We start from the raw sequence: 25,053 nt of genomic DNA, 5'->3' as shown, positions 1-25,053 counted from the left end.
TCGCTGGACACAGAATTCTCGTTTGATATCTTTTTTTTCTCAGCACTGTCTTTGCTATCATTCCTCTTAAGATATCACGGTTGGTCACACTGTTGCTCCTTATTTAAAGCCCATGTGTCTTCCCCACCCCCAACCCAGCTGCTTTTCAGGTTCTTCTCTCTGCGATTTGGCATTTCGCTGAGCAGTCAGCATGGAGCAGTGACGATGCCCCATGCACGTCCCACATCAACGCGCCTGGGCTCACATTCCAGCTCTGCTCCTGACCCCAGCTTCCTGCGAATGAGTCCCCGGGGAGGCGGCGTTTGATGGCTCAAGTCGTTAGGTTCCTGCCACTCAACGTGGAAGACCTGGACCGAGCTCCCGGTTTCAGGACCCTGGTCATTTGGAGGCTGAATTGGTGAATGGGAGTACTCTCTCTCCCTGCCTCCCAAATAAATACAATTTAAGATTTTCTCTGCCACAAGTTCCCACAGCCTGAGACTGCAGTGCAAAGCTACGGCTCCTTCGTGGTCTTTCTGCTCAAGGTGTGCTGAGCCTTTTGAATCTGCCAGCAATCTGCTTTTCGTCTCTTTTGTAAACCCCTTAGTATTCTCTCTTTAAATGCCACTTCCACCCCATGCTTTCTCTTTCTGGAACCCCAATTCTGCGTGTTAGGCCTCTTAAACCTGTCTTCAATGCTCTTGTCTATTTCTTTTTTCTATTCCTCTCTCTGTGTCTCGGCTTGACTTTAGCTACTGAGCCGCCTTCTTGTTAATATTATGTTGCTACCACTCTACGAACCTGACCATGTAATTCTCAACTCAAAGCACTTTCTATTCCGCAGCGTCCACTTGACCCTTCAGAAGTCAAAATATGCAGGCATTACCTATCCCTCTATCCGTGGTGTCCATCTTTTCCTCTACCTTCTTTTTAAGATATATCTATTTACTTGAAAGGCAGAGTGACAAAAAGGGAGACAAGGAAAGACAGAGACAGATCCATCTTCCATCCACTGATTGATTCCTCAAATGGCTGCAACAGCCAGGGCGAGTCCAGACCATTTGGAGCCCGGCGCTCCACACAGGCCTCCCACACGGGTGGCAGGGCCCAGGTGCTTGAGCCACCTCCCACCGTCTGCCCAGGCACATGAGCAGGGAGCTGGATCAGAGCAGAACATCCAGGGTTCATCAGCACTCCACCACGGGATGCCAGCATTGGCGCTGCAGGCATGGCTTAACCTGCTCTGCCCCAATACCAGCCCCTCCTCTATCTTCTCAAACAAATTACTTGTGGTTACCTTTAAATACTAACTAACTGCTGCTAACTGCAAACATCCAATTCACCTGTGGGTCTGCTTCTATTGCCTGGTGAGTCCCACAACCTTGCCTCTTAGCAGGCTGACTTATGTTTAGCACTACAGATGGGGCCGGCGCTGTGGCTCAGCAGGTAAAGCCACCACCTGCAGTGTCAGCATTTCATGTGGGCATGAGTTCGAGTCCTGGCTGCTCCACTTCCTATCCAGCTCTCTGCCATGGCCTGGGAAAGCAGTAGAAGATGGCCCAAGTGCTTGGGCCCCTGCATCCACGTGGGAGTCCCAAAAGAAGCTCCTGGCTCTTGGCTTTGGATCGGCCCAGCTCCAACCATTGTGGCCAATTGAGGAGGGAACCAGCAGGTAGAAGCCCTCTCTTTCTCTCTCTCTCTGCCTCTCCTTCTCTCTCTGTGTAACTCTTTCAAATAAATAAAACTTTATAAAAAAATACAAAAAGACTACAAAGTCTTTACATGTTGTTCTCTTCCACCTGCAACGAAGACAGGTGGGGAGAAGATTGCGCTGGGCTGGGCTGGGCTGGGCGGGGTGTGCCTCTGCTGGGACCCTGCTCCTAAGACCTGACCCTCTTCCGGTTCAACTTTGCTCCCTGTCCTTCCCATCCCCAGTAGAGCGTGGCACCTTGGCCTGCGCCTTGATAGGGAGACTGAAAGCACGTCCAGGGCTCCTCCAGTCTCACCTGGTCTCACCTTAGCTCCGGAAACCGCTCTCCGCATTTCTGTCTCCCAGAAGCGACTTTCCGCTGGCGGCTGAGCCTGACCCCTCCTCTGCCCACGGCACCGGGAACCGACAGCCAGCCCAGGTCCTCAGCGGCTCCAGCAGCCACGGGCCACTCCCTGTGCGGTCTGCGTCTCTTGCCTGCTCTGTTTTTTGGACTCCTGTCCCCAGTACACTCCTGTATCTCCTGCAGCCTAGGTGGGAGAGTTCACTGTGCTTCCAGAAATGTCTACTACTTCTGCAGCCCCCTTCCCAACTCAGATTCCACCAAATATTCTCTGGGGAAAACCAGCTAAGCTTTTGAGGGCCCAGAGCCCTACCAAGTCTCCACAGTTTGTTTCTCCAATGACTGGGGACATTTGTGAGTTTCTCTTCCAAACCTGGTAGCAGGCCTGGGCTGCTGGGCCCCAGCTCACACCTTGGAATCAGCAGGTGTCTGCCGGGAGCAGACCAGCCGGCTCGCTCTCCGCACTGCACACCTGAAGGCTCCTCCCTGCTTGGAAGTGCAGGCCAGTCGCTCCTCCTTGTGCCCACCCTGCTGCAAGGCCCTGACAGCTGTGAGTTTCAGACAGGCCTGCCTGTGGACAGGTGCTGTCGGCCTCCCCGCTGAGCCACCTGTGTGTGCTGCTCTCCAGGACCCTCCGTATTGGTGCAATGGTTGCCAGTCAGTGTTTTCCAAAGCACAGGTTAAATATGCCATTTTGAAATTTATACAGAGAAACTGATTTCAGGTATCTCATAAGAACAATTCTAAGATGATAGCCCTGTTTCCCTCTCTTCTTCTCTCCCTCCCTCGATCCCCTGCTACCTTCCTTTCATTTCTTAATGTTTGCAAAAACAATTTCAATTTACCCGATAATCACAGGCTCAATGTACCATCACTCATAATATTCAACACGCACAAAGTAGAAAGACTGCAATTCCACAGGAGTACAGACAAGAGCTAAAAACAGTGATCAAACCAGAAGATGTCTGTTTCATTCCTTTTTTTTTTCTTTTCTGTATTCTGTATTAATTCCCACATAGCAGAGAAAACACAGGATACTTGTCTTTTGTGGACTGGCTTATTTTACTAAGCATAAGGGTTTCTAGTTACATCCATTATGTTGCAAAAGACAGGATCCCATTCTGCTTTTGAGATAAAAGCATCAATAAAACAGTTGCTTCTTACCTCTTCATAAAACTTCACCTGAGGTACAGCTTCGTTAATCTCATTCAAACAAAAGTCTTTAAATAGCAAGAAACCTAAAGGGAGAGAATAGAAAGTTTCAGGGCTGGTGATGAATTGAGCTTCTACCCTATGGGGTGATTATGCCCGGACCTCCTCCTCCCTTATCTTAGAATAAGGGCAAAGAAGGGCTTCGGAGGATTATGCCCTAGGAGAAACTGCTCCAGGTGACAGAGGGCCATGTCCCAGCTCTCTGCTCACAACTCCCTCCCACTGCTTCAAAGTGCACGATGAGTGGTGTTAGCATCCCCGAGGACACACACACACACACACACACACACTGGTCACAGCCGCTGTGCAGCTAACACCACGCCCACACAAACAGGACTGTGCTGTCCATAAGACAGGAGAACTTTCACACCCAGCCACATCGCACCACGCAGCCAGGGCAGGTTCCCTGCTCCCAGCCTGCTTCCCGCTCCTTCCTCTAGGCCTGGGACGCGGTAAGAAGTCAACAGACACCTGTTGGCTCACACGCCTCTGTCAGAATATTCACCACACTCCAATCAGTTATCTGATCTAAATGTCTCCCAGCCCGCTCTGGAAATCCAGCACACCTAGCCGGACCCCCAGGGGAGGCGCGGGCTGATAGGAGCCAGTGCCCATGAACAGAAGGAGCTGCCTCTGGGCTGTGGTTAGGGGTACGCACACGGAGATGATAAAACTCCACAAAGTCAAGGCAATTCAGAGATTGTTAGTGCAAACAGAAGTCACAGAAGGGAACTGAAAAAAAAAAAAAAAGACTCCCCAAGATTCTAAAGACATGGGGAGGAGGGGGGAGTCCCTTCCCCAGGGACTGGGAGAAGGAAGCGAGTAACATTAGCACACGAACCGTGCAACTGGACTGTGTCTGTTGCTGCTCCATAAAGTCCTCCTCTAAATTCCCCCTCCACAGTTCCAAGCACATGACCTTTGAAGATGGGAAACGCGTGATCATTCCAGCCAGCAGGTGATAAAGCCTGCTCGGTTAGGTAGGCAAGGCCAGCCTCCAGGAGGAGCCTGTGCAGGGGCAGGGGCAGGGGCGGAGGCAGCCCAGGTGCCCTGACCAAGAAACTGCAGGGACATCAAGGCATGAAGGGAGCAGGAGGGAACGGGCTCTGTTTGCATACGGGTATTATGATGATGATGATAAGTAAGGGGATCACGTCACTGCTTTGATTCGTGAATCATTCAGAAGTGTGTAATTTCCAAATGTCTAGCATTAGCTTCAGATTTATTTACTTTGTTTCCTGAGACATATCTGTTTAAATCTGAACCCATTCATGATGGTTCAAAGCTCTTTTTTTTTTTTTTTTTTTTTTTACAGGCAGAGTGGACAGTGAGAGAGAGACAGAGAGAGAAAGGTCTTCCTTTGCCGTTGGTTCACCCTCCAATGGCCGCCGCTGCAGCCGGCGCACCGTGCTGATCCGATGGCAGGAGCCAGGATCCAGGTGCTTTTCCTGGTCTCCCATGGGGTGCAGGGCCCAAGCACTTGGGCCATCCTCCACTGCACTCCCTGGCCATAGCAGAGAGCTGGCCTGGAAGAGGGGCAACCGGGACAGAATCCGGTGCCCCGACCGGGACTAGAACCCGGTGTGCCGGCGCCGCAAGGTGGAGGATTAGCCTATTGAGCCACGGCGCCGGCTAGCTCTTTTTTTTTTTTCTGACAGGCAAAGTTAGACAGTGAGAGAGAGAGACAGAGAGAAAGATCTTCCTTTTGCTGTTGGTTCACCCCCCAAGTGGCCACAATGGCCAGCGCTGCACCGATCCAAAGCCAGGAGCCAGGTGCTTCCTCTGGTCTCCCATGCAGATGCAGGGTCCAAGCACTTGGGCCATCCTCCACTGCACTCCCGGGCCACAGCAGAGAGCTGGACTGGAAGAGGAGCAACCAGTACAGAATCCGGGGCCCCGACCGGGACTAGAACCTGGTGTGCCGGCGCCGCAGGTGGAGGATTAGCCTAGTGAGCCGCAGCGCCGGCTGATTCAAAGCTCTTAAGTGTACTGTAACTCGATTCTGGCTCCAAATGCTGTCAATCTAGGTGAAGTCTCCATGACACTTGAAAAACAATCTGTATTTTGTTCTTATAGGGTGGAAGGTTTCATTAAAAACAACAAAGGCCGCGAGGCCGAGTCAGGCGGCAGACTAGTTCAAGCCCCTCCTGTGACCTTCTCTGAACGCCGTCCACTGTCCAACCACCACCAGGAGAGAACCGCAGAAACCCCCGCTGGGACTGCACGCCGCTTCACCTTTTTTCAATCAGCCTGGTTTTGCTTCTTGTATTTCTTTTTCTATTTTTGGAAGAGAAACCAAAGTGAGGAACTGGACTCCGGTATTTGATGTTCGTGAAGCATCTAGACGAGAAAATGATGTAGCACCGCGTTTGCGGTTTCACGACCTTGACTGCTCCTGGAAGTGGCTGAACCTCTCTCTGCGCCACAGCCCCTCCCTGGGCCCCCAGCAGTGTTCCTGAGCTCACTTCACCAAGGCCAGACTCCAGGAGTCAGGCCTCTCCGTCACCGCGCTCGCTCTCCTGCTTCCTGGACCTGCTGGATTCTGAGTGCTCAGTCAAGCACCTCCTCAAAGCCTTCCAGGAGCCCCATTCACTTCCAGTCCTGGGCATCCAGGCTCCTCTCTCTCTCTCTCTCTCTCTCTCTCTCTCTCACACACACACACACACACACACACACACCCTATTCACTCCCAGTCCTGGGCACTCAGGCTCCTCTCTCTCTCTCTCTCTCTCTCTCACACACACACACACACACACACATACCCTATTCACTCCCAGTCCTGGGCATCCAGGCTCCTCTCTCTCTCTCTCTCTCTCACACACACACACACACACACACCCGCAAATTATCATATGCAGATGTCCACTTCTTTCCTGTCTACTCCATCAAGCTGCAAATGGCAGGACACAGAAGGATTCTCTTCTGCCACCCTGGTAGCAACAAGAACAGCTGGGAAGTGGGGAGGGAGGGAGAGGGGAGGGGGTGAGGGGGAGAGAGAGTGGTGAGGGAGGACAGACGTAGACAACTGAACTTCCAACCTAGAATGCTTTTACCTCCTTTGTTCATGTAAGTTTCAATCTGTAGAATAGGCCAAGGGGTTGTTTTTTGCTTTGTTGTTGTTGTTTTTAACCATGGAATGGGAAAAGCAGAACAGGGTCTTCCCCCGGGGCCAAGACAAAAGTGAAGATTGACTCTGTAGCAGCTGCTGAAATGCAGCAATCAGAAGAAAGATGTTTTACCTTTTGGATAAACCCTACATCACTGTGTTCCGTGCTAAAAGCAGTTCACCTCCACCAGTCTTCAATTACATAAAAAGCAAATGAAGCATCATTCAGAAGAAAGCCAAAAACTAAAGGACAGAAATAAGGAAATGGTTTGCCTGATAGGCTCCTCTCATCACTGTGATTTCTCCAGATCTTAAAGAACCAAAGGGGCTGACCCAACACCTGCTCACCAGATAACTGTGGAGTGTGTTTGCCTTGTTTCACTATCTGAACTGCTGCACCCTTCCTGCATACTGATTAACTTTTTAGTGCATACAACACTCATTTTGCAAAAAAAGTAGAAGACAGACTTGTAACGCTTCTGATAAAATATCAATGAGTCAAGAGATTTGAAAATGGAGGGCTGGCACTGTGGTATAGCGGGTAAAGCCACCACCTGCAGTGCCAGCATCCCATATGGGTGCCAGTTCGAGACCCAGCTGCTCCACTTCTGATCCAGCTCTCTGCTAAGTCCTGGGAAAGCAGGAGAAGACGGTCCAAGTCCTTGGGCCCCTGCACCCATGTGGGAGACCCGAAAGAAGCTCCTGGCTCCTGGTTTCAGATCAGCTCAGCTCCTGCCATTGCGGCCATCTGGGGAGTGAACCAGCAGATGGAAGACCCGTCTCTGCCTCTCTGTAGCTCTGCTTTTCAAATAAATAAATAAATCTTTAAAAATAGAGAGAGATTTGAAAATATCAGACATGGGTGGTTTCTATGAAAAATTTTGAAATTTAACCTCCTGAACAATTTGATTAAAAGTGTGATGGATAATAGATTGCAAAACTGCTAAAACTCTATATTTTTGCCTGATTCTACGAAACATCTGAGCGTTTACTAAGAGCCACTACATTGCACATACTGGATGAAATGGTGAAGACAGGCAGATTTCTCCCATGAGAGGTTTACAACTAGCAAAGAGACAGACACCAAAGGAGCAAACAAATATAATTTCTGATAAATGAAATAAAGGTGGTGATTCTGGTGCTGAGATGGAGCATAAAGGGAGAAAGATTTACTTCTGGTGGAATGGCCAAAGGACATCCCTAAGCAGCGAGATGAGCAAAAAATAACTCACGTCAGAATAGGAAAGGCCGGAATTAGAAATGTGCTCATTCTGTTCAGTACTACAGTGGAAGTCTTCACCAGAGCCATGAGGCGAGAAAAGGAAAAGCGGCTAAAACAGCTTCTACTCACAGACAACCTGCGTATCCACAAAGCGAACCTGACGTACAAAGTAACCACCAGGTAGTAAGACCTTATAGTGAACCTGACCTACAAAGTACAAAGTAACCACCAGGTAGTAAGACTTTATCTGTCAATAGTTACCCTAAATGTAGATGGAATAAATGCTCCGACTAAAAGACCTACAATGGTTTGATGGAGTAAAAAGACCTAATTCCATGCTGCTGATAGAAACTCACTTCACCTAGAAAGAAACACACAGGCTGGAAGAGAAGAGATGGAATAAGATGCGTCATGCAAACACAACCCAGATGAAAGTAACGGTAACCCATGCTTGCAATGCATAAAGGACACTGAAAACCTAAAGCAGCAGCGAGAAACAAGGAAGGTCACTGTAAAGGGTTAATTCAGGAAGTAACAATTATAAATATATACATGCACCTGTGGGCAGCCACAGGTAGTCGCTCCCTTTGTTTACACTTAAACATGGATGGAGACTTCCTGGCACAGACAATTAGATTCTGGGAAGAGGCAGGAAGAACCTATCTCACTGCTAAACCTCTCACAAGAGATGATATAGATAATCAGTCACACCTGAAACCTGCATTTATCACCTAAGTGTTTTATTGTACCCTTGTAATCAATAATTAAGAACCTTATCAGGAACTCTTTGTAACCTTAAAAGCCTTTTTGATATGTAAATCTTTTGTGCTCCTTCTTGTAAACAACTGGTCATGTTTAAATACTACTGGATTTGTTGAATAAAGGAGCCTTGATCAGGACTTGTCTTGGCTCCATTCTTTGCGTCCTTGTCCCTGCATTCCCACTCTCTGTTTCAGGAAACCCCATTCTTTGTGCTGCAGGCTGGCACATGCACCCAGCATCAGAGCACTCAAATGTTAATAGACCTAAAGGGAGAAAATAGACTCCAATACTATAACAGTGGGGTATTTTAACACCTTGCTTTCACCATGGGCCAGTGCTATGGCATAGCGAGTTAACCCCCATCCACAGCACCAGCATCCCATATGGGTATCAGTTGCAGCACTAGCTGCTCCACTTCCAATCCAGCTCCCTGCTAATGCATCTGGGAAAGCGTCAGAGACTGGCCCAAGTCCCTTGGCCACTGCCACCTATGTCGGAGACCTAGAAGAAGCATTAGGCTCCTGGCTTTAGCCTGGCCCCGGCTACTTACAGCCAAGTGAAACAGGGATGGAAGATCTCTGTCTCTCCTTCTCTAACTCTGCCTTTCAAATAAACAAATAAATCTTAAATGAAAACAAAACAAAAACAGGAAGACCAGCCAGACAGAAAACCAACAAAGAAACCGTGGAGTTGACCTCAGGTCAACTGAACCTAGGAGGCGTCTGCAAAACATTCTCTCAACAGTCTGTGAAAATCTACACTTTGTTCTCAGTGAACTTTCTGAAGGCCCCTCATAGGCATTCTCTTCAATAGCATATGGGACATTCTCCAGAATGGACTATGTGGCAGGTCACAAGATGAGTCTGAACCAATCTTACAAAGCTAAAATCATATCACTGCCTTACTCAGCACCATGCAATGCACCGTCACCAAGACTGAAGACATCTTGAAGGAAGACGACCTGAACAGATTGGTGACAAGTACAAGACTGACTCAGTAACAAAGTCTCCTTTAAAAGAGAAGCCCAGAACCACATGACTTCACTGATAAATTCTACCAAACACTGAAAGGAGAACTAACACCAGTTTTCGTTAAATTATTCCGAAAATTAGAAGAGGAGAGAATTCTTCCAAACTCATTCTAGGAAGCAAGCAATTCAATCCTTGTACCAAAACCAAGTGAAGACACACACCACACACACACACACACACACACAAAGAAAGCTACAGTCTAACATCCATGATGAACATAAATATAAAAATCCTAAACAAAATACCAGTGAACCAAAATCCAACTGCAAATTTAAAAAGATTCATCATCAAGAGATCAAGTGAAACTCACCCTGGGGATGCAAGGATGGTTCAATATACACAGATCACCACATGGACTCAACACGTGGACAGAGTGAAGCACAAAAACTGTATGATCAATCTAACAGATGCAGACGAACCATCCGATAAAATTCAACATCCTTCAGCATTAAAAACTCTGAACAAATTAGGTATAGAAGGAACATACCTAAACACAATAAAGTCTGTGCATAACAAGTTAACATCTAACAACATATAGAATGTGGCCAAGCTGAAAGCTTTCTCCCTAAGATCTGGAACAAGACGAAGATGCCCACGTTCATCTTTTTTATTCAACATGGCACAGCAAGTCCTAGGCAGAGCAATTAGACAAAAGAAATAAAAGGCATCCAAATTGGAAAAGATGAAGTTATACTGTCACTGTTTGCAGATGGCATGGTGTTACATACAGAAAATTTAAAAGTCTTCACTTGAAACCTATTAGAACTAATACAAGAATTCAGTAGAGTTGCAGGGTGAAAAAAAAAATCAACATACAAAATTCATTAGCGTTGCAATACACCAACAATGAATTACCTGACACTGGAATCAGCAAGGCAATCTCACGTCTAATGGCTACCAAATAAAATAACTGGGAATAAATTAACCAGAGAGGTGCAAGCTCTCTGCAGTGACAACTATCAGACATCTATGAAAGAAACTGAAGAAGGCCCAAAGAAGTGGAAAGACATTCCACATTCATGGATTGGAAGAATCAACAGTACCCAAACAGGTCTACAGATTCAATGCAATCTCCATCAAAATACCAATGACATTCTTTTTTTTTTTTTTTTTTTTTTAAGGATTTATTTATTTATTTGAAAGGCATTTACAGAGAGGCAAAGGCAGAGAGAAAGATATCTTCCATCTTCTGGTTCACTCCCCAAATGGCCACACGACCTGAGCTGGGCTGATCCAAAGCCAGGAGCTTCTCCCAGGTCTCCCAGGTGGATGCAGGGGCCCAAGGACTTGGACCATCTTCTGTTGCTTTCTCCAGGCACATTAGCAGGGAGCTGGATCAGAAGTGGAGCAGCCAGGACTTGAAGAGGCACCCACATGAGATGCCGGCACTGCAGACAGCAGCTTTACCTGCTGCACCACAGCACCGACCCCTACCAATAACATTCTTCACAGAACTAAAGCAATGCTTGGGGTCAGCACTGTGACGCAGCGGGTTAACACCCTGGCCTAAAGCGCTGGTGTCCCATGTGGGCGCCAATTCTAGTCCTGGCTGCTCCTCTTCCAATCTAGCTCTCTGCTCTGGCCTGGGAAAGCAGTAGAGGATGGCCCAAGTCCTTGGGCCCCTGCACCCGCACAGGAGACCCAGAAGAAGCTCTTGGCTCCTGGCTTAGGATTGGTGCAGCTCCAGCCGTTGTGGCCAATTGGGAGTGAACAAGTGGATGGAAGACCTCTCTCTCTCTCTCTCTGCCTATCCTCTCTCTGTGTAACTCTTTCAAATAAATAAATAAATCTTTAAAAGAAAAAAAGAACTAAAGCAATGCTACAATTTGATAGAACCACAAAAAAAAAAATTCTAAATAGCTAAAGCAATCTTGGGCAAAAAGACCAGAGCAAGCTAGAGGCATTAAACAATGAAGTGGTTTGTGCATGCAGCCTCATAAAACAATGGAACAGAATAGAGCCTAGTAGTAAATGCACAGATTTACAGCTGATACATCTTTCACAACTGTGTTAAGAGAAAATACCACTCTTCACTAAGTGGTGGGGAAATTGAACATGCACATGTTTAGTAAAGAAACTATTTCCCTATCTCTCACCGTACACAACAATCAACTATAAATGAATTAATCCCCTAATATAAGACCTGAAACCATGAAACTTCTAGGAGAACACATAGGAGAAATTCTTCATGACAGTTAAACGGTAAAGGATTTTTTGGGTGAGTTCCCAAAAGCACAGGAAACAAAAGTGAAGAGAAATGGGACTCCATGAAATTAAAGTTTGTGCACAGCAAAGAGAAAAATCAATACAAAGTGATAATAACCAGAATTAAAAGAAATTCAATTCAATAGCAAAAAAAAATACAATTTTAAAATAGGCAATAGAGTTAAATAAACATTTTTCAAAGGAAGACATACAAATGGGTATAAGGTAGATGAAGAAATGCTTGTTCAACATCACTGATCATCAGGAAAATGCAATTCAAAATCACAATGAGATATGACCGCACCCAAGTGGGAATGGCTATTCCCAGAAAGACAGAGATGCCAAGGGCTGTGCTGCCAAGGGGGAAGAACCCTTGCATACTGTTCCTGGGGTGCCAATGAGGCACAGCGATTGTGGAAAACAGGATGGAGGTTCTTCAGAAAATTAAAAATGGATCTCACACAGCAACGCCACCACTGGGTGTCTACCCAGAGGGGACGCCATCAGTCTGTCCAAGAGATAACAGCACTCCCTTGGTTATTGTAACACAGTTCACAATGACCACGATGGAAACTGGAGAGTCCATCAGTGGTGAGTGGATAAAAACTATGTCTCAGAAGGCGCCATGGCTCACTTGGTTATTCCTCTGCCTGGGGTGAAGGCATCCCATATGGGCACCGGGTTCTAGTCCCAGTTGCTCCTCTTCCAGTCCAGCTCTCTGCTGTGGCCAGGGAGAGCAGTGGAGGATGGCCCAAGTGCTTGGGCCCCTGCACCCACATGGCAGACCAGGAGGAAGCACCTGGCTCCTGTCTTCAGATCAGCATAACTCTGGCCATGGCGGTCATTTGGAGGGTGAACCAACAGAAGGAAGACCTTTCTCTCTGTCTCTCTCTCTCACTAACTCTATCTGTCAAAAAAAAAAAAAAAAAAAAAAAAAAAAAAAAAACCAACTATGTCACACACACACACAGTGGAATACCAAGTCACCCATAAGAAGGATACAATCTCACCATGTGTGACAACACAGTAGGAAATGGAGTCATTATGTTTGAAGCTAAAATAAGCCAGGGCCAGAAAGATAAGCACCACATGATCTCACTCAAATGCTGAGCCTTACAAAGTTGATCTTAGACAAGCTGAGAACACAGGAGTGGTTACCAGAGGCTGCAGGGAGTTGGGAAGAGGGAAGCCGGAGCAAAGGTTGATTAATGGGTTCCTTGTTACAGGAGATGGAAGTTCTGGCGTTCCATGGTGTGGGAGGGGAGCCATAGATAACAGTAATGTACTGCATATATTTTTAAAAAGAAAGGCTAGGCAGATTTTCAAAGTTTTTACTTTAAAAAGATGATACATGTTTCAGGAGATAGATATGTTTATCCTGATATAAACACTGCATAACATATACATGTATGTAGACCTCGTATGTAAAATTTTTACCTATAAGTTACATATGTTTAAAAATAAAATAAAAATCCATATCAACAGTATAAGTGATTTCAGGAAGGACACAAGGTACAAGGTTATTATATAAGAATCAGTGACACCCTGATCCACAGCATGCAATTGACAAACAGAATTTTCAAAACAAAGCCATTTGCAATAACATCAAAGAACAATTAATACTAAGGAATAAATAAGAAATACACAAGGCCATTATGCTACAAACCATAAAATATTACTGAGAGAAATTAAAGAAGGAAATAAATGGAGATGTACACTTGGTTCAAGCATCAGAAGACAGCATTGCTCAGATGTCGAATTCCTCCTACCCTGAGCCGTGGATTCATCAGTTCCAATCATGAACTGTGGATGCTGCTTTAGAGAAACTGAATCAAAACAGATTAAAAAACTTGCAAGGAAATGCAAAAAAAAAAAAAAAAAAAAAAACCTAGAATATCCAAATCACGCTGAAAAAGAACAAAATTCAGAGACGTATGCTATCTAGTTTCAAGACCCGTTCATCAGTACAGTGTGGTATTGGCATAAAGTACATCAATGGAACAGAGTTCAGAAATACGCCCACATTTATGTGGTCACTTTAAGTCTTTTCGACAAATGGTGCTGGAAAAGCCGATACCCACGAGGGGGCGGGGCAGGGCAGAGAAGTGAAAGGAGCTGTTACTTCATAGCTTATAAAGGGTTAACTTCAGCAAGACGCATAGAACCAAATGTAAAGGCTAACATAACATTTCTGGAATACACACAGAATATCTTCACAGAAAAATTTATGCACAAGATTTCTAGGCAGGGTACAGAAGGAGATGATGTATTACACTGTATCAGAAATCAGGTTCTGCCCATCAAAGGGCACTGCTAGGAAAACAAATTAGGATAAAATATCACAAAACCTGCAGAAAAAGGCCTTCTATAGACATATTCAAAGAAAAAAAAAAAAAACAAATGAAAAAGCTCTCAATTTTAAAGTCAAACACACACACACACATACACACACACACACACACACACACACTGTGGCACAGCAGGTTAAGCCACTGCTTGGGACACCTACATCCCATACCAAAATGCCTGGTTCAACTCCTGGCTACTGGGCTTCTGATCCAGCTTCCTGCTAATGCTCCTGGGAGGCAGAAGATGGTTCAAGACCTGGAGGACCAAGGGAATTCTGGTCTGGGCATCTGGGGAGTGAATCAGCATGTGAAAGATCTCTTTCTCACTCTGTTTCTGCCTCTGCCACTCTGCCTTTCAAATTAATGTATTTAAAAAAAATGAAAAAGAAAGAAAAGAAAAGCAACCCAATCAGAAGGAGCAAAAAAAAAAAAAAAATGTGACTACTTCACCAAGTCAGAACACTTCATAAAGAAATTTACAGTCCAGAAGCACATGGAAAAGACCCAGTATCCTTGGCCTTCACACAAATGAAAATTTATAAATTACACCACTTGGAGATAACACTTCCCAACCACTAGGATGGCTAATTAAAGACGGACAACAACAGAAGTTGGCAGGAATGTGGGCTCATCCGTCGCTGAGAAGAAAGGGTGGTGCTTTGGGCTCAGAGACAACTCTAGATGCATGAAATTCTAGGACTGGCGAAACTGGTCTACAGTTTAAAAAAAAAAATTAGAAAAGCGCTTGCTTTGGGGGCATGAATTGGGCAAAAGGTGTGAGGGACCTTGGTGGGCTGGGAATTCTCTGACTCTCCCTGCAGGTGGAGGTCATATGGGCCAATGCATTTGTCAAAATCAAACTGCACCTGGCGCTGCGAGTACACGTACCTTTACAGAGAATGGGAAAGGTGCAGCAACTCTAGCCGGTACATCTGCGATTCACGCTACTGGGAATTAGCAGGTCTGAAACTACTTAAACTATACCTAGGATTACACAAATGATTAAATGCATTGAGAATAATGGGCGCCTTCATGGAGAAGACAGTTAAAACATCGGGGCAAAAAAAACACCAGAATGCACACTGTAGCAACGAATCAGAATGGAAGCACCTATTTGAACTCATCCTGATAGACAGGTAGGTGGGTCTACACGGACAAATGGACAGATGGATAGACAGACACCACTGCTCTCCCTGTTCACTAATAAGCAAGGGCACACCAACAGCAATGAGAACTCCAGTGCCCAAATTTTGGTTTCCAAGCAACACTCTCTATTAAAATAGTGCTTCTTGGAGAAAGGGTATCTGATCGAATCAGTTACAATCACAACAGAATCTTTAAACATTTTATCAAGATAGAAAGTGCTCAACAGGTGATGGGAACGTACCACCAGGACACAGGAACCCAGAGGAAGGGGCACCCACTAGCCAAAACCGCAACAATCTGAGCACCAAATAAATCATGACAGCTATAGATTATAACTCAATAGCTAAATTAAGGATCCATGAGTCCTTAATGATACAAATGGGCAAATCAATAGGGAGAAGGGAAAGCTCTTTCTTACAGATGCCAACCGAAAATCAGAGAAGCAATGATGGAGCTAGAAATCAATCGGTGTTAAAGCCAGTGGGTTCTGACGCTTGAAGAGCAGAGTATTTATGTAGGCTCAAAAGTAACTCCCACAAGTGAGCTACTCATCACAGTGCAGAGACCTAGCAAACACCCACCCGAAGCAAATGAACAAACTGAACCACACATGCTGGGACAAAACATGCTGACATGTTGGGAAAAACACATCTCATCTGTGGTCTGCCCGACAGAGATGTGTACTCTCAAACTATTGTGAAACATCGAACCAAACTAAAGGGACATTTTATAATATAACGGACCTGTACTGTTTAAAAATACTGAAGTCCAGAAACCTAAAGGCGCCGGAGGCTTTTGTCCAGATTAAAGGACAAAAATAGGAAGAAATAAAAAACAAATGCAGGCATGGTCACAGCAGATCCTGGACCAGGAAAAATTGTATCAAAGACAGGACACTGTAGGGACGACTGCAATAATGTGCATGTGGACTGTGGCTGAGACAACAGCATGGCATCATTGCTACATTTCCTGATTGTGGGGGCTGGTGTTGTGGTGTAGCAGGCAGTGCCACTGGCTGGGACTCCAGCATCCCATATGGGCGCAGGTTCAAGTCCCAGCTACTTCATTTCCATCCAGGTCCCTAACAGCCTGAGAAAAGCAGCAAAAGAGAGCACAAGCGCTTGTGCCCCTACCACCCACGTGGCCGACCCAGATGGAGTTCCTGGCTCCTGGCTTTGGTCCGGCCCAGCCCCAGCTGTTCCCACTATTTGGTAAATGAACCAATGGATGGAAGACCTCTCTGTCTTTCCCTCTCTCTGACTCTTTCAAATAAAATAAATAAATCTGAAAAAAAAATACAGATGGAATAGACGGTCAAGAGGTATGATGTCCTCTAATCACTCACAGCTATTGAGGAAAAAAATGACAATGAAAGAGGATAAAGCAAATGAGGCAAAACACACAGAAGTGGTAAAGCTATGAAGATGTACATGCCATTCCTTATGGTGTTGTTCCCAATACCTTCTATAAGCTTGAAACTGCATCAAAATATAATATTTAAACATATTTCAAAATAAAAAATCATGTTAAAAGATTAACAGTAATTTAAGTCTAAAATTCTACCTAAGTATTGGAAAAAGCTATTTAATGATGCTAGTGGAAAAAAACTAAAATTTGACTTTTAAGTAAAAACTTCATTTGGGGCCAGTGCTGTGACATAGCAGGTAAAGCTGCTGCCTGCAGTGCCGACATCCCATATGGGTGCTGGTTCGAGTCCCAGTTGCTCCACTTCTGATCCAGCTCTCTGCTATGTCCTGGGAAAGCAGCGGAAGATGGCCCAAGTCCTTGGGCCCCTGCACCGCGTAAGAGACCTGGAAGAAGCTCCTGGCTCCTGGCTTTGGATCAGCACAGCACCGGCCATTTGGTGAGTGAACCAGCGGATGGAAGACCTCCCTCTCCTCTCTCTCTCTGTCTCTCTGCCTCTGCCTCTCTGTAACTCTTTCAAATAAATAAATACATTTAAAAATAAACTTCATGTGACTAACAGAAATGATTTCTGTCAACCTGGCTTTTTAAATAATTATTCCTTTGACAATTAATTAATTTTTCTACCCACTTAAAAACAACAGTTTTACACTGCAGAGAAAAAAAACTCACATCACTTTAAATTCTTGAACAAACAATATAATGGAAAGACTCATATAATTCAACTACAGAAGCGCTTTTAACAGCCACTAATAATGAAATTTAATTGGGTGGGGTGGGTAGTTTCATGTAGTAAATTAAAGTTACCTTTATTTTTTAAAATATTTATTTATTTATTTATTTTAAAGTCAGAGTTACACAGAGAGAGAAGGAGAGGTAGAGAGAGAGAGAAAGAGGTCTTTCATCCATTTGTTCACTCCCCAATTGGCCACAACAGCTGGAGCTGTGCCGATCCGAAGCCAGGAGCCTGGAGCTTCTTCCAGGTCTCCCACACAGGTGCAGGGGCCCAAGGACTTCTGCCATCTTCTACTGCTTTCCCAGGCCACAGCAGAGAGCTGGATCGGAAGTGGAACAGCTGGGATGCTAGCACTGCAGGTGGCGGCTTTACCCGCTATGCCACAGTGCCAGCCCCTAAAATATTTTTCCTACCGATTTACAGATGGTCATTTATGTTCACAGCATTTCCCTAATTTCTAGAAAACACTACACCAAGACAGCATACCAACTCCCATCTTATCAGAAATCATCTTCAATCCCTCCAATTACCGCAAAACAACCTGCCGGCCGGCCCATTGTCATCCAAGATCACAATCCATCGCCTGAGACAGCCCCACCAACCACAAGAGGAGTCTCCAAAAGAATCAAGGAAAATGCACATCATTAATAAGCCTCACACCGGTTTCCTTTGTTTGTTTCACACCAAAATAAACTTACTTTTCAATTGCATTTTCCAGGCAATGTTTAGAAGGCCCTGGTACCAGAAGCGCCTCAGCCAGGATAGGCAGCCCACGCTTCAGACCTGGCACCTTCACTCTCCACACAAACAAATCAACAAAAGCAGCGCTGGGTTTTTCTAAAACCAGTACATTCATAACTTTTTTTTTCCCATAAAAAAAAAAGACTTGGGTTCATCTCCAGAATTTCAACAAACTTCAACTTCTCTAAACAAAATCTGAGTAAAAATAATCACATTACAGAGGCCAGCACTGTGGTGCAGCAGAGAGCCCGGGAAGCAGGGGAAGAGGCCCAAGAGCGTGGCACCTGCCGCCCACATGGGAGACCTGGGGGGAGCTCCTGGTTTTGGTGGAGCCCACCCCAGTCACTGGGGCCATTTAGGGAAGTGAACTGTCTCTCTCTGCCTCTGTTACTCTGCCTTTCAAATAAATAAAATGGATCATTAAAAAAAGTATTAAGTTATGGAATGATGGTTAAAAAACAAACTAATAATCATGAGGTCAAGGAGAAGACGATGAAATGGACAGAAGCAAGCTGTGTGGTGGAGGACTTTAACAGCCGGGCACCGGGACCGGCATTGTGGGCAGCAGGGTAAGCCACCACCTGCAACGTTGCCATCCCATACCAGAACACCAGTTTGAGTCTTGGCTGCTCCACTTCCTACCCAGCTTCCTGCTATTCACCTGGGAAAGCAGTGGAAGATGGCCCGAGTGCTTGGACCCCTGCCACCCACATTGGAGACCCCAGGTGGCGTTCCAGGCTCCTGACTTTGATCTGGCCCAGCCCTGGCCATTTTAGTCACTGGGGGAATAAACCAGGAGACAGGCGATTTCTCCCCCCACTCCCCCTTGTTACTGTTTAAATAAACACAACAAATCTTTAAACAAACAAACAGAAAAATCCTAGGGACAAGCATCCAGACAGGAAGTCAGTGACATGACGGTACCAGAATAAAAATTAAATTATATAAAGAGCAGATGGGCAATGTTTGCATAACTATGTTGTATGGAGTAACAAAAACCCTAGTAACCAACTTATTTTTAATGCATTTTCTTACAAAGTTTCAAAAGTTGCTCCAAAAGCATTAAAAAAAACACATGAAGATGAACTACCTTAATTATTGTCTTAAAATATTAGACTCAATCTTTTTTTGCTGAGATAACAGATGATAAACTAATATGGTACAATATATATTATGTATGATAATATATTACAATTTGTTTGAGAAATCAATAGGTTAAACAGATCTATTCATATGTTTCATGCACACACCCAAAACTGGTAAAGTTTTTCTATATACTAGCAATGAAAAATGATAAATTTAAATGTGAAAGATGGAAAATTTGTAACACCAAAAAAAAATACATAGGGAATGAATCTAACCAGATATATGCATGATTTGTATGCTGAAAATTTCAAACTAATGATGAACAAAATCAAGGAATCAAATAAGCAAAGAAAACGACCACGTTCCTGGATTGGAAGACTCGATGTTATGAGGTCAATTCTCTCCAAATCAACTCTATAGACTTAACATGCTCCCAGTCAAAAATCCAGTTGGCATTTTTTTGCATAACAAAAAGCCAATAAACTGAGTCTAAAATGTATATGATAAAAGAACAAGAAGAACCAAGATAGAAAGCTGGAGTAATCCAGGCAGTGTTCCTTTGAAGAAGAGGACAGACACACAGATCAATGGGACATAATGGAGTTCAGAAGTAGACGCACACACACACGACCAGAAGGTTTTGACCAAAGTTCAAGGGCAATCCAGAGAGAAGAAAGTCTTTTCAACAGATGATGCTGGCATAGTTGACCACCTGTATACAAAAATATGCAACATTACTAACCAAATTAAAGTTAACTTGAAATGGATCGCAAACCTAAGTGTAAATATCCAAATTACAAAATTTATAGAGAAAAAAGTATACATGAAAATCTGTGAAAACTTAGATTAAGCAAAGATCGTTAGGACCCAACATGACCTGTAAAAGGAAAAAAAAATTGACAAACTGAACTTCAGACTTAAAGAAAATCAAGACAAGCCACATATTTTGAATAAACGTTTGAGAAATCTATACCTGATAAATGACTAGTATCCAACATATATGAAGAATGCTCAAAACTTAATAACAATACCAAAAATCTGCTCTAAAATTTTTTTGAACACTCTCACCAAAGGAGATATAAAAATGTCAAATAAGCACATGAAAAGATGTTCAGACTCCCTGGCCATTAGGAAAATGGATTAAAACCACAATGAGAAACCACTATATATTTACGAGGAAAGAAAAAGAGAACGGGCGTTGGTGAGGACTGGCCGAGACGCAGCTGGCACAGCCTCTTTGGGAAAGCACTTTCTGTAAAGTTAGACGCGTATTTGCCATTCTGCCCAAGGACACCACTGCTAAGTATTCACCTGATGGGAAGAACACAACCCTGCGTCCTTGTCATCGCAGAGAAAGCCGAGCCCAGACACCACCAGGGCTTCCATATCCAACATCCACAACTGGATGTTGGGGAGGGACAGGCCATCTGTGACGCCCCTGCACGTGGGACATGTCTACCGACACAACCCTCGTGACAAGCGTGAAACCAGACGCAACAGGCTACAGTCTGACGAATTTCACTCACAGGAGGGAGTCTTCAACAAGTCACCGAGAGGTGGGCATCTGGCCTAGCAGAGAAGGAGCCTGCTAGAACACCCACACCCCATCTCAGCGTGCCGGCTTCTGCGGCCAGCTCCAGTTCCTGGTTCCACCTCTCACCGATGCAGACGCCGGGAGGCAGCGGTGATGGCTCCAGACACTGAGCTCCTCCCGCCCAGGTGGGAGACCTAGATTTGAGCTCCTGGCTGCTGGCCCTGGCCCTGGCCCTGGCCCTGGCCCAACGCCAGCCATTATGGGCATCTGCAAAGTGAGCCAGAGGACGCGAGTTCTTTCTCTGCGTGCCTCTCTGCCTCTTGAATAAATAGTAAATGAATAACATTCCTAGAACGTGTTCACTCTGAAACACGAGGCACAGACTTTGAAAAATTTTTTGCACCAAACTTTACATCCTTAAGATTGATTGATTTGAAAGTCAGAGTTACAAAGAGAGAGAGAGAAATCCTTCATCCACTGGCCCACCCCACTGAGGCCCACAAAGGCCGCAGCTGGGCCAGGCAGAGGCCAGGAGCTTCCTGCAGGTCTCTCATGTTGGTGGCACGAGCCCAAGCACCAGAGCCACCTGCTGCCACTTTCCCCAAGCCATAGCAGAGAGCTGGATGGGAAGTGGAACAGAGAGGACACAAACTGGTGCCCACGGTGCAGGCCATGGTCTTACGCACTACGCCAAACATCTTTTAATTCCATTTTCCACGAACTCTGTGAAGTCCCCTCTGTGTCACTCTGGCACAGGAGGAAGCATAGGACGATGAAACAGATGAGTGGTTGCTAGAGGGTGGGCGTAGGGCAACTGCTGACTGGGAACTGGTACTAGGAAGTTTTGAGAGGTGATGAACTCTGTATCTTGATTTTGGTAGTAGTTGCACACTTGATGCTTATGTCAAAACCCAGAATTCTGTATCTAAGTGGTGAGGTTTATTTACATTACACTTCAATAGCACGAAATCAGAAAGAAAAGAAAAGATGGGGGGCATATAACTGAGCCAGGAACAAGGCTCACCACATGTTCCCCTACACTGGCTCAAAGTGAGCCACCAACTGGGAGCTAAAGATTCTAGAAGCCAGAGCTTACAGAGTCCTTAATATCTGCGGGATGTTTCTCATAAAGCACAAGTTCATATGGAAGGTAAACATTTTCACACATCGGCACCCAACTAACAAGTGACTAGAAAGGTTCTTGTTAACGCAGAGGTTATCAACAGCTACTCTGACATGTCCAGAATAGCCCATGTTCTATACAAGTGAAAATAATCTCCAATAATAAACAGAACACAAACTCACAAAGCAAAAAAAAAGGCATACAGATTAAAAAACAATTGAAAACTCTTATAAGACATCATAGTTGCCGGCGCCGCGGCTCACTAGGCTAATCCTCCGCCTTGCGGCGCCGGCACACTGGGTTCTAGTCCCGGTTGGGGCGCCAGATTCTGTCCCAGTTGCCCCTCTTCCAGGCCAGCTCTCTGCTGTGGCCAGGGAGTGCAGTGGAGGATGGCCCAGGTCCTTGGGCCCTGCACCCCATGGGAGACCAGAAGTACCTGGCTCCTGCCATCAGATCAGCGCGGTGCGCCGGCCGCAGCGCGCCGGCCGCGGCAGCCATTGGAGGGTGAACCAACAGCAAAGGAAGACCTTTCTCTCTCTCTCTCTCTCTCTCTCTTTCTCTCTCTCACTGTCCACTCTGCCTGTCAAAAAAAAAAAAAAAAAAAAGACATCATAGCCTTCCTGGCTGAATAGTATTAACCTGTATTCCCAAGACATAATTCCCTCTTTCATTTCTTCTGAGTTCTAATAGGAGCAAAGAAATACAAATAGAAGGGAATATTTAGTTAATGTCATTAATCCGTTTCATGTAAATCTTAAATATGCTTTTTCACTCAAAACTGGAGATTTCGCTATTTAATTTTTTGACATAATAACTGCACAATTCATGAGGAGGTTTCCCTTCCTAAAGCTTTACAGAAAGAAAAAAATTATAAATGAAAGATAATTTGGGCCTAGTAAGTGCTCATTCTCTTCTGAAATTCAAGTTACCCATCCCTGCCCCCTCCTTAAACCCAGCACATACATGTTCTTCCAAAGCGTCAATCAAATATTCTTAGATTGATTAATGGGAGCATTCATTTAGATAATGGAGAGACTGGGAGCCCTGAATGCTAAGACTCCAACAGACAGAAGCAAGAATGGTAATGAATGTGGCCAGAGAAAAATTCATGGAATGTTCCAAGCAACTGGCCCTTCACTGGGAGGCAAACAAAGGAACTCGGAGGGAAATATGAGGACACAGTGGCAAGAAAATCCTGTTGCGAGCCTTCCCAGAGCGGAGTTACTCTCGGTCTTTCTAAAGGGTTTGATTACGCAGTGACATGAAAGTTACAATCGCCTGGCCACACCACCATGCCAATGTTCTTTCTAGATCACGCTCAATTGTTTCATTTACCGCAGTTCTGTGCACAGATGGTGGTAAAAACGCACAATTAAAGAGATATTTTAAATAATTTAAAAGGAATTAGAAGCACAATTGAAATAGGCGATGTGACTTTTAGCTCCCGAAGCTGTCTCTCACAGCAGTTACTAAAATCGGTCTTAGGGAAGTTAGGGTGTCAATGTACAGCACAAACAAGGCCCGGACAAAACAGGGCGAGGAGTGGAGTTTAGTCTAACCATAACTTTAACAAGAAAGGAAATAAGAGAGCAAGATGAGCCAACTGACACACGTGTCTGCTGTGTGATAATTCATGAGGCGCTTGAACTCAGGACTGGATCACTTTGGATATGTGTGTCCCATTTCAGTAAGAGTTTAGTCGGTTTATTTTTAGAGACACTTTTGTACAAGGGTACTTCAAAGAGTGCATGGAAATGGATTTAAAAATCTAAGTTTAGAGGCCAGTGTTGGGGCAGAGTGAGTTAAATCGCCACCTGCAGCGCCAGCATCCCATGTGAGCCCCAGTTTGAATATCACTGCTCTACTTCCAATCCAGCTCCCTGTTAATGTGCCTGGGAAAGCATCTGAAGATTACGCAAGTGCTTGGGCCCCTGCACCCATGGGAGACCAGGAAGAAGCCACAAAACTGTGTGTTTAGGTTATGAAATTACTCTTACATTGTGTAAAGTGAATTTCAGAAGTGGCCATCAAAGAAGGATGCACTTTTCTCTGAAGGGAGGAGAGAACTTCCACTTTGCTTATGGCCTTGTCTAAATACTGACGGAGTTTGTGGACTCACAAGGCTCCCATAGCCTAGGCAGCTCGTGTCAAGAGCCTTTCGGGTGGTCACTGACGTCATACATAAGAGTGTTAATTGTTAAATCAACAACAGGAGTCACTGTGCACTAACTTCCCAGGCAGGACCTGTGTCCTTAATGAGTTGTATTATGAGAGTTAACTGTAAAATTTGTTCTGCTTTGTGTGTGTGTGTGTGTGTGTGTGTGCAAACTGCTGAAATCTTTTCTTAGTATAGAGTTCGTCTTCTGTGTACAAAGTTAATTGAAAATGAATCTTAATGGAGAATGGGACTGGGAAGGGGAGAGGGGGGAGGAGGGGAGGGAGTGTGGGCGGGAGGGTGGGTGTGGTGGGAAGAATAACTTTATTCCTAAAGTTGTACTTATGAAATTTTTACTTATGAAATTTTTTCTTTGGGAAAAAATAAATTTCAGACTATGTGTGTGACTACATGAAATAGAAATAAATTTCCTGTTTAGTTTTAGGTCTCACCCCCGAGATACCTCATTACTACATACAAACATTCCAGAATACAGGAAAATATAAAGCACTTCTGGTCCCAAGTGTTTTGAATAAGGGCCTCTCGATCTACATAGTCTTTTCAACAAATGCTACAGTTAAGAGTTCTGCACCAGTGGCAGCTGGAATCATCTCATACTGAAAGGTGGGGGGGGTCAATTCCTCTGCCTCACTGCTCACATGTTGCTCCGGGAGACACGTTATCTTCTCAGCAAAGTTATGCTCTTTCCAGTTGGGGAGAGGAGACCACAGAAGCACCCGGCAACACCACAGAATCCTCGGCCAGCGTCCAGTGAGCACTGAGACAGTGAGCGCAGCGGGGTGTGAGGAGAGAGGCGATTTACAGTCAGAACTGGAGGGGGGGGGGGTAAGTAAACTTTGTCTTTAACCAAAGCCAGGGATAAAAGGTGGGGAACCCAGGGCCAGCTATCTGGGGAGTGAACCTGCCTGCATATGGAGAGCTCTTTGTCTCCCCCTCTAACTTTGACTTTCAAATAAATAAGTAAATCTTTAAAAAGAAGAAGAAGAGGAAGAGGAAGAGGAAGAAGAAGAAGTGGTGAACCCAGGAGGGTGGGATGCGTGGGGAGGCAGAGCGTGATGGCAGGCGTAAGGCGAGAGGAACATGAGACGTGCAGTGGGCGTGGGTTCTGGGATTCGCACGGTGGTGACAAGCGGGCCTCCACCCCACAGCAGCGACTTCAGGCAGGCTCAG

General features: G+C 45.2%; 1 protein-coding gene across 5 annotated transcripts in view; it reads right to left on the bottom strand.

Annotated features, from left to right (window-relative positions):
* GRK3 (G protein-coupled receptor kinase 3) overlaps positions 1-25,053 on the bottom strand; it is a 133,970-nt gene that overhangs the window by 70,021 nt on the left and 38,896 nt on the right. For 4 of the 5 annotated variants that reach the window (XM_089322920.1, XM_089322919.1, XM_051835475.3 and 1 more), the window contains exon 3: positions 3,195-3,268. The exons of the other annotated variant lie outside the window; for it this stretch is intronic. In XM_089322920.1, coding sequence (XP_089179046.1) covers positions 3,195-3,268 — 74 coding nt within the window. The remainder of the gene's footprint in view (positions 1-3,194; positions 3,269-25,053) is intronic. 5 annotated transcript variants of the gene reach the window in all.

Source organism: Oryctolagus cuniculus, chromosome 21 (genome assembly GCF_051225735.1).
Source record: "Oryctolagus cuniculus isolate XC-2025 breed Fujian yellow rabbit chromosome 21, ASM5122573v1, whole genome shotgun sequence".
Lineage (NCBI taxonomy): Eukaryota > Metazoa > Chordata > Mammalia > Lagomorpha > Leporidae > Oryctolagus > Oryctolagus cuniculus.
This window is presented reverse-complemented; position numbering and strand designations above follow the sequence as displayed.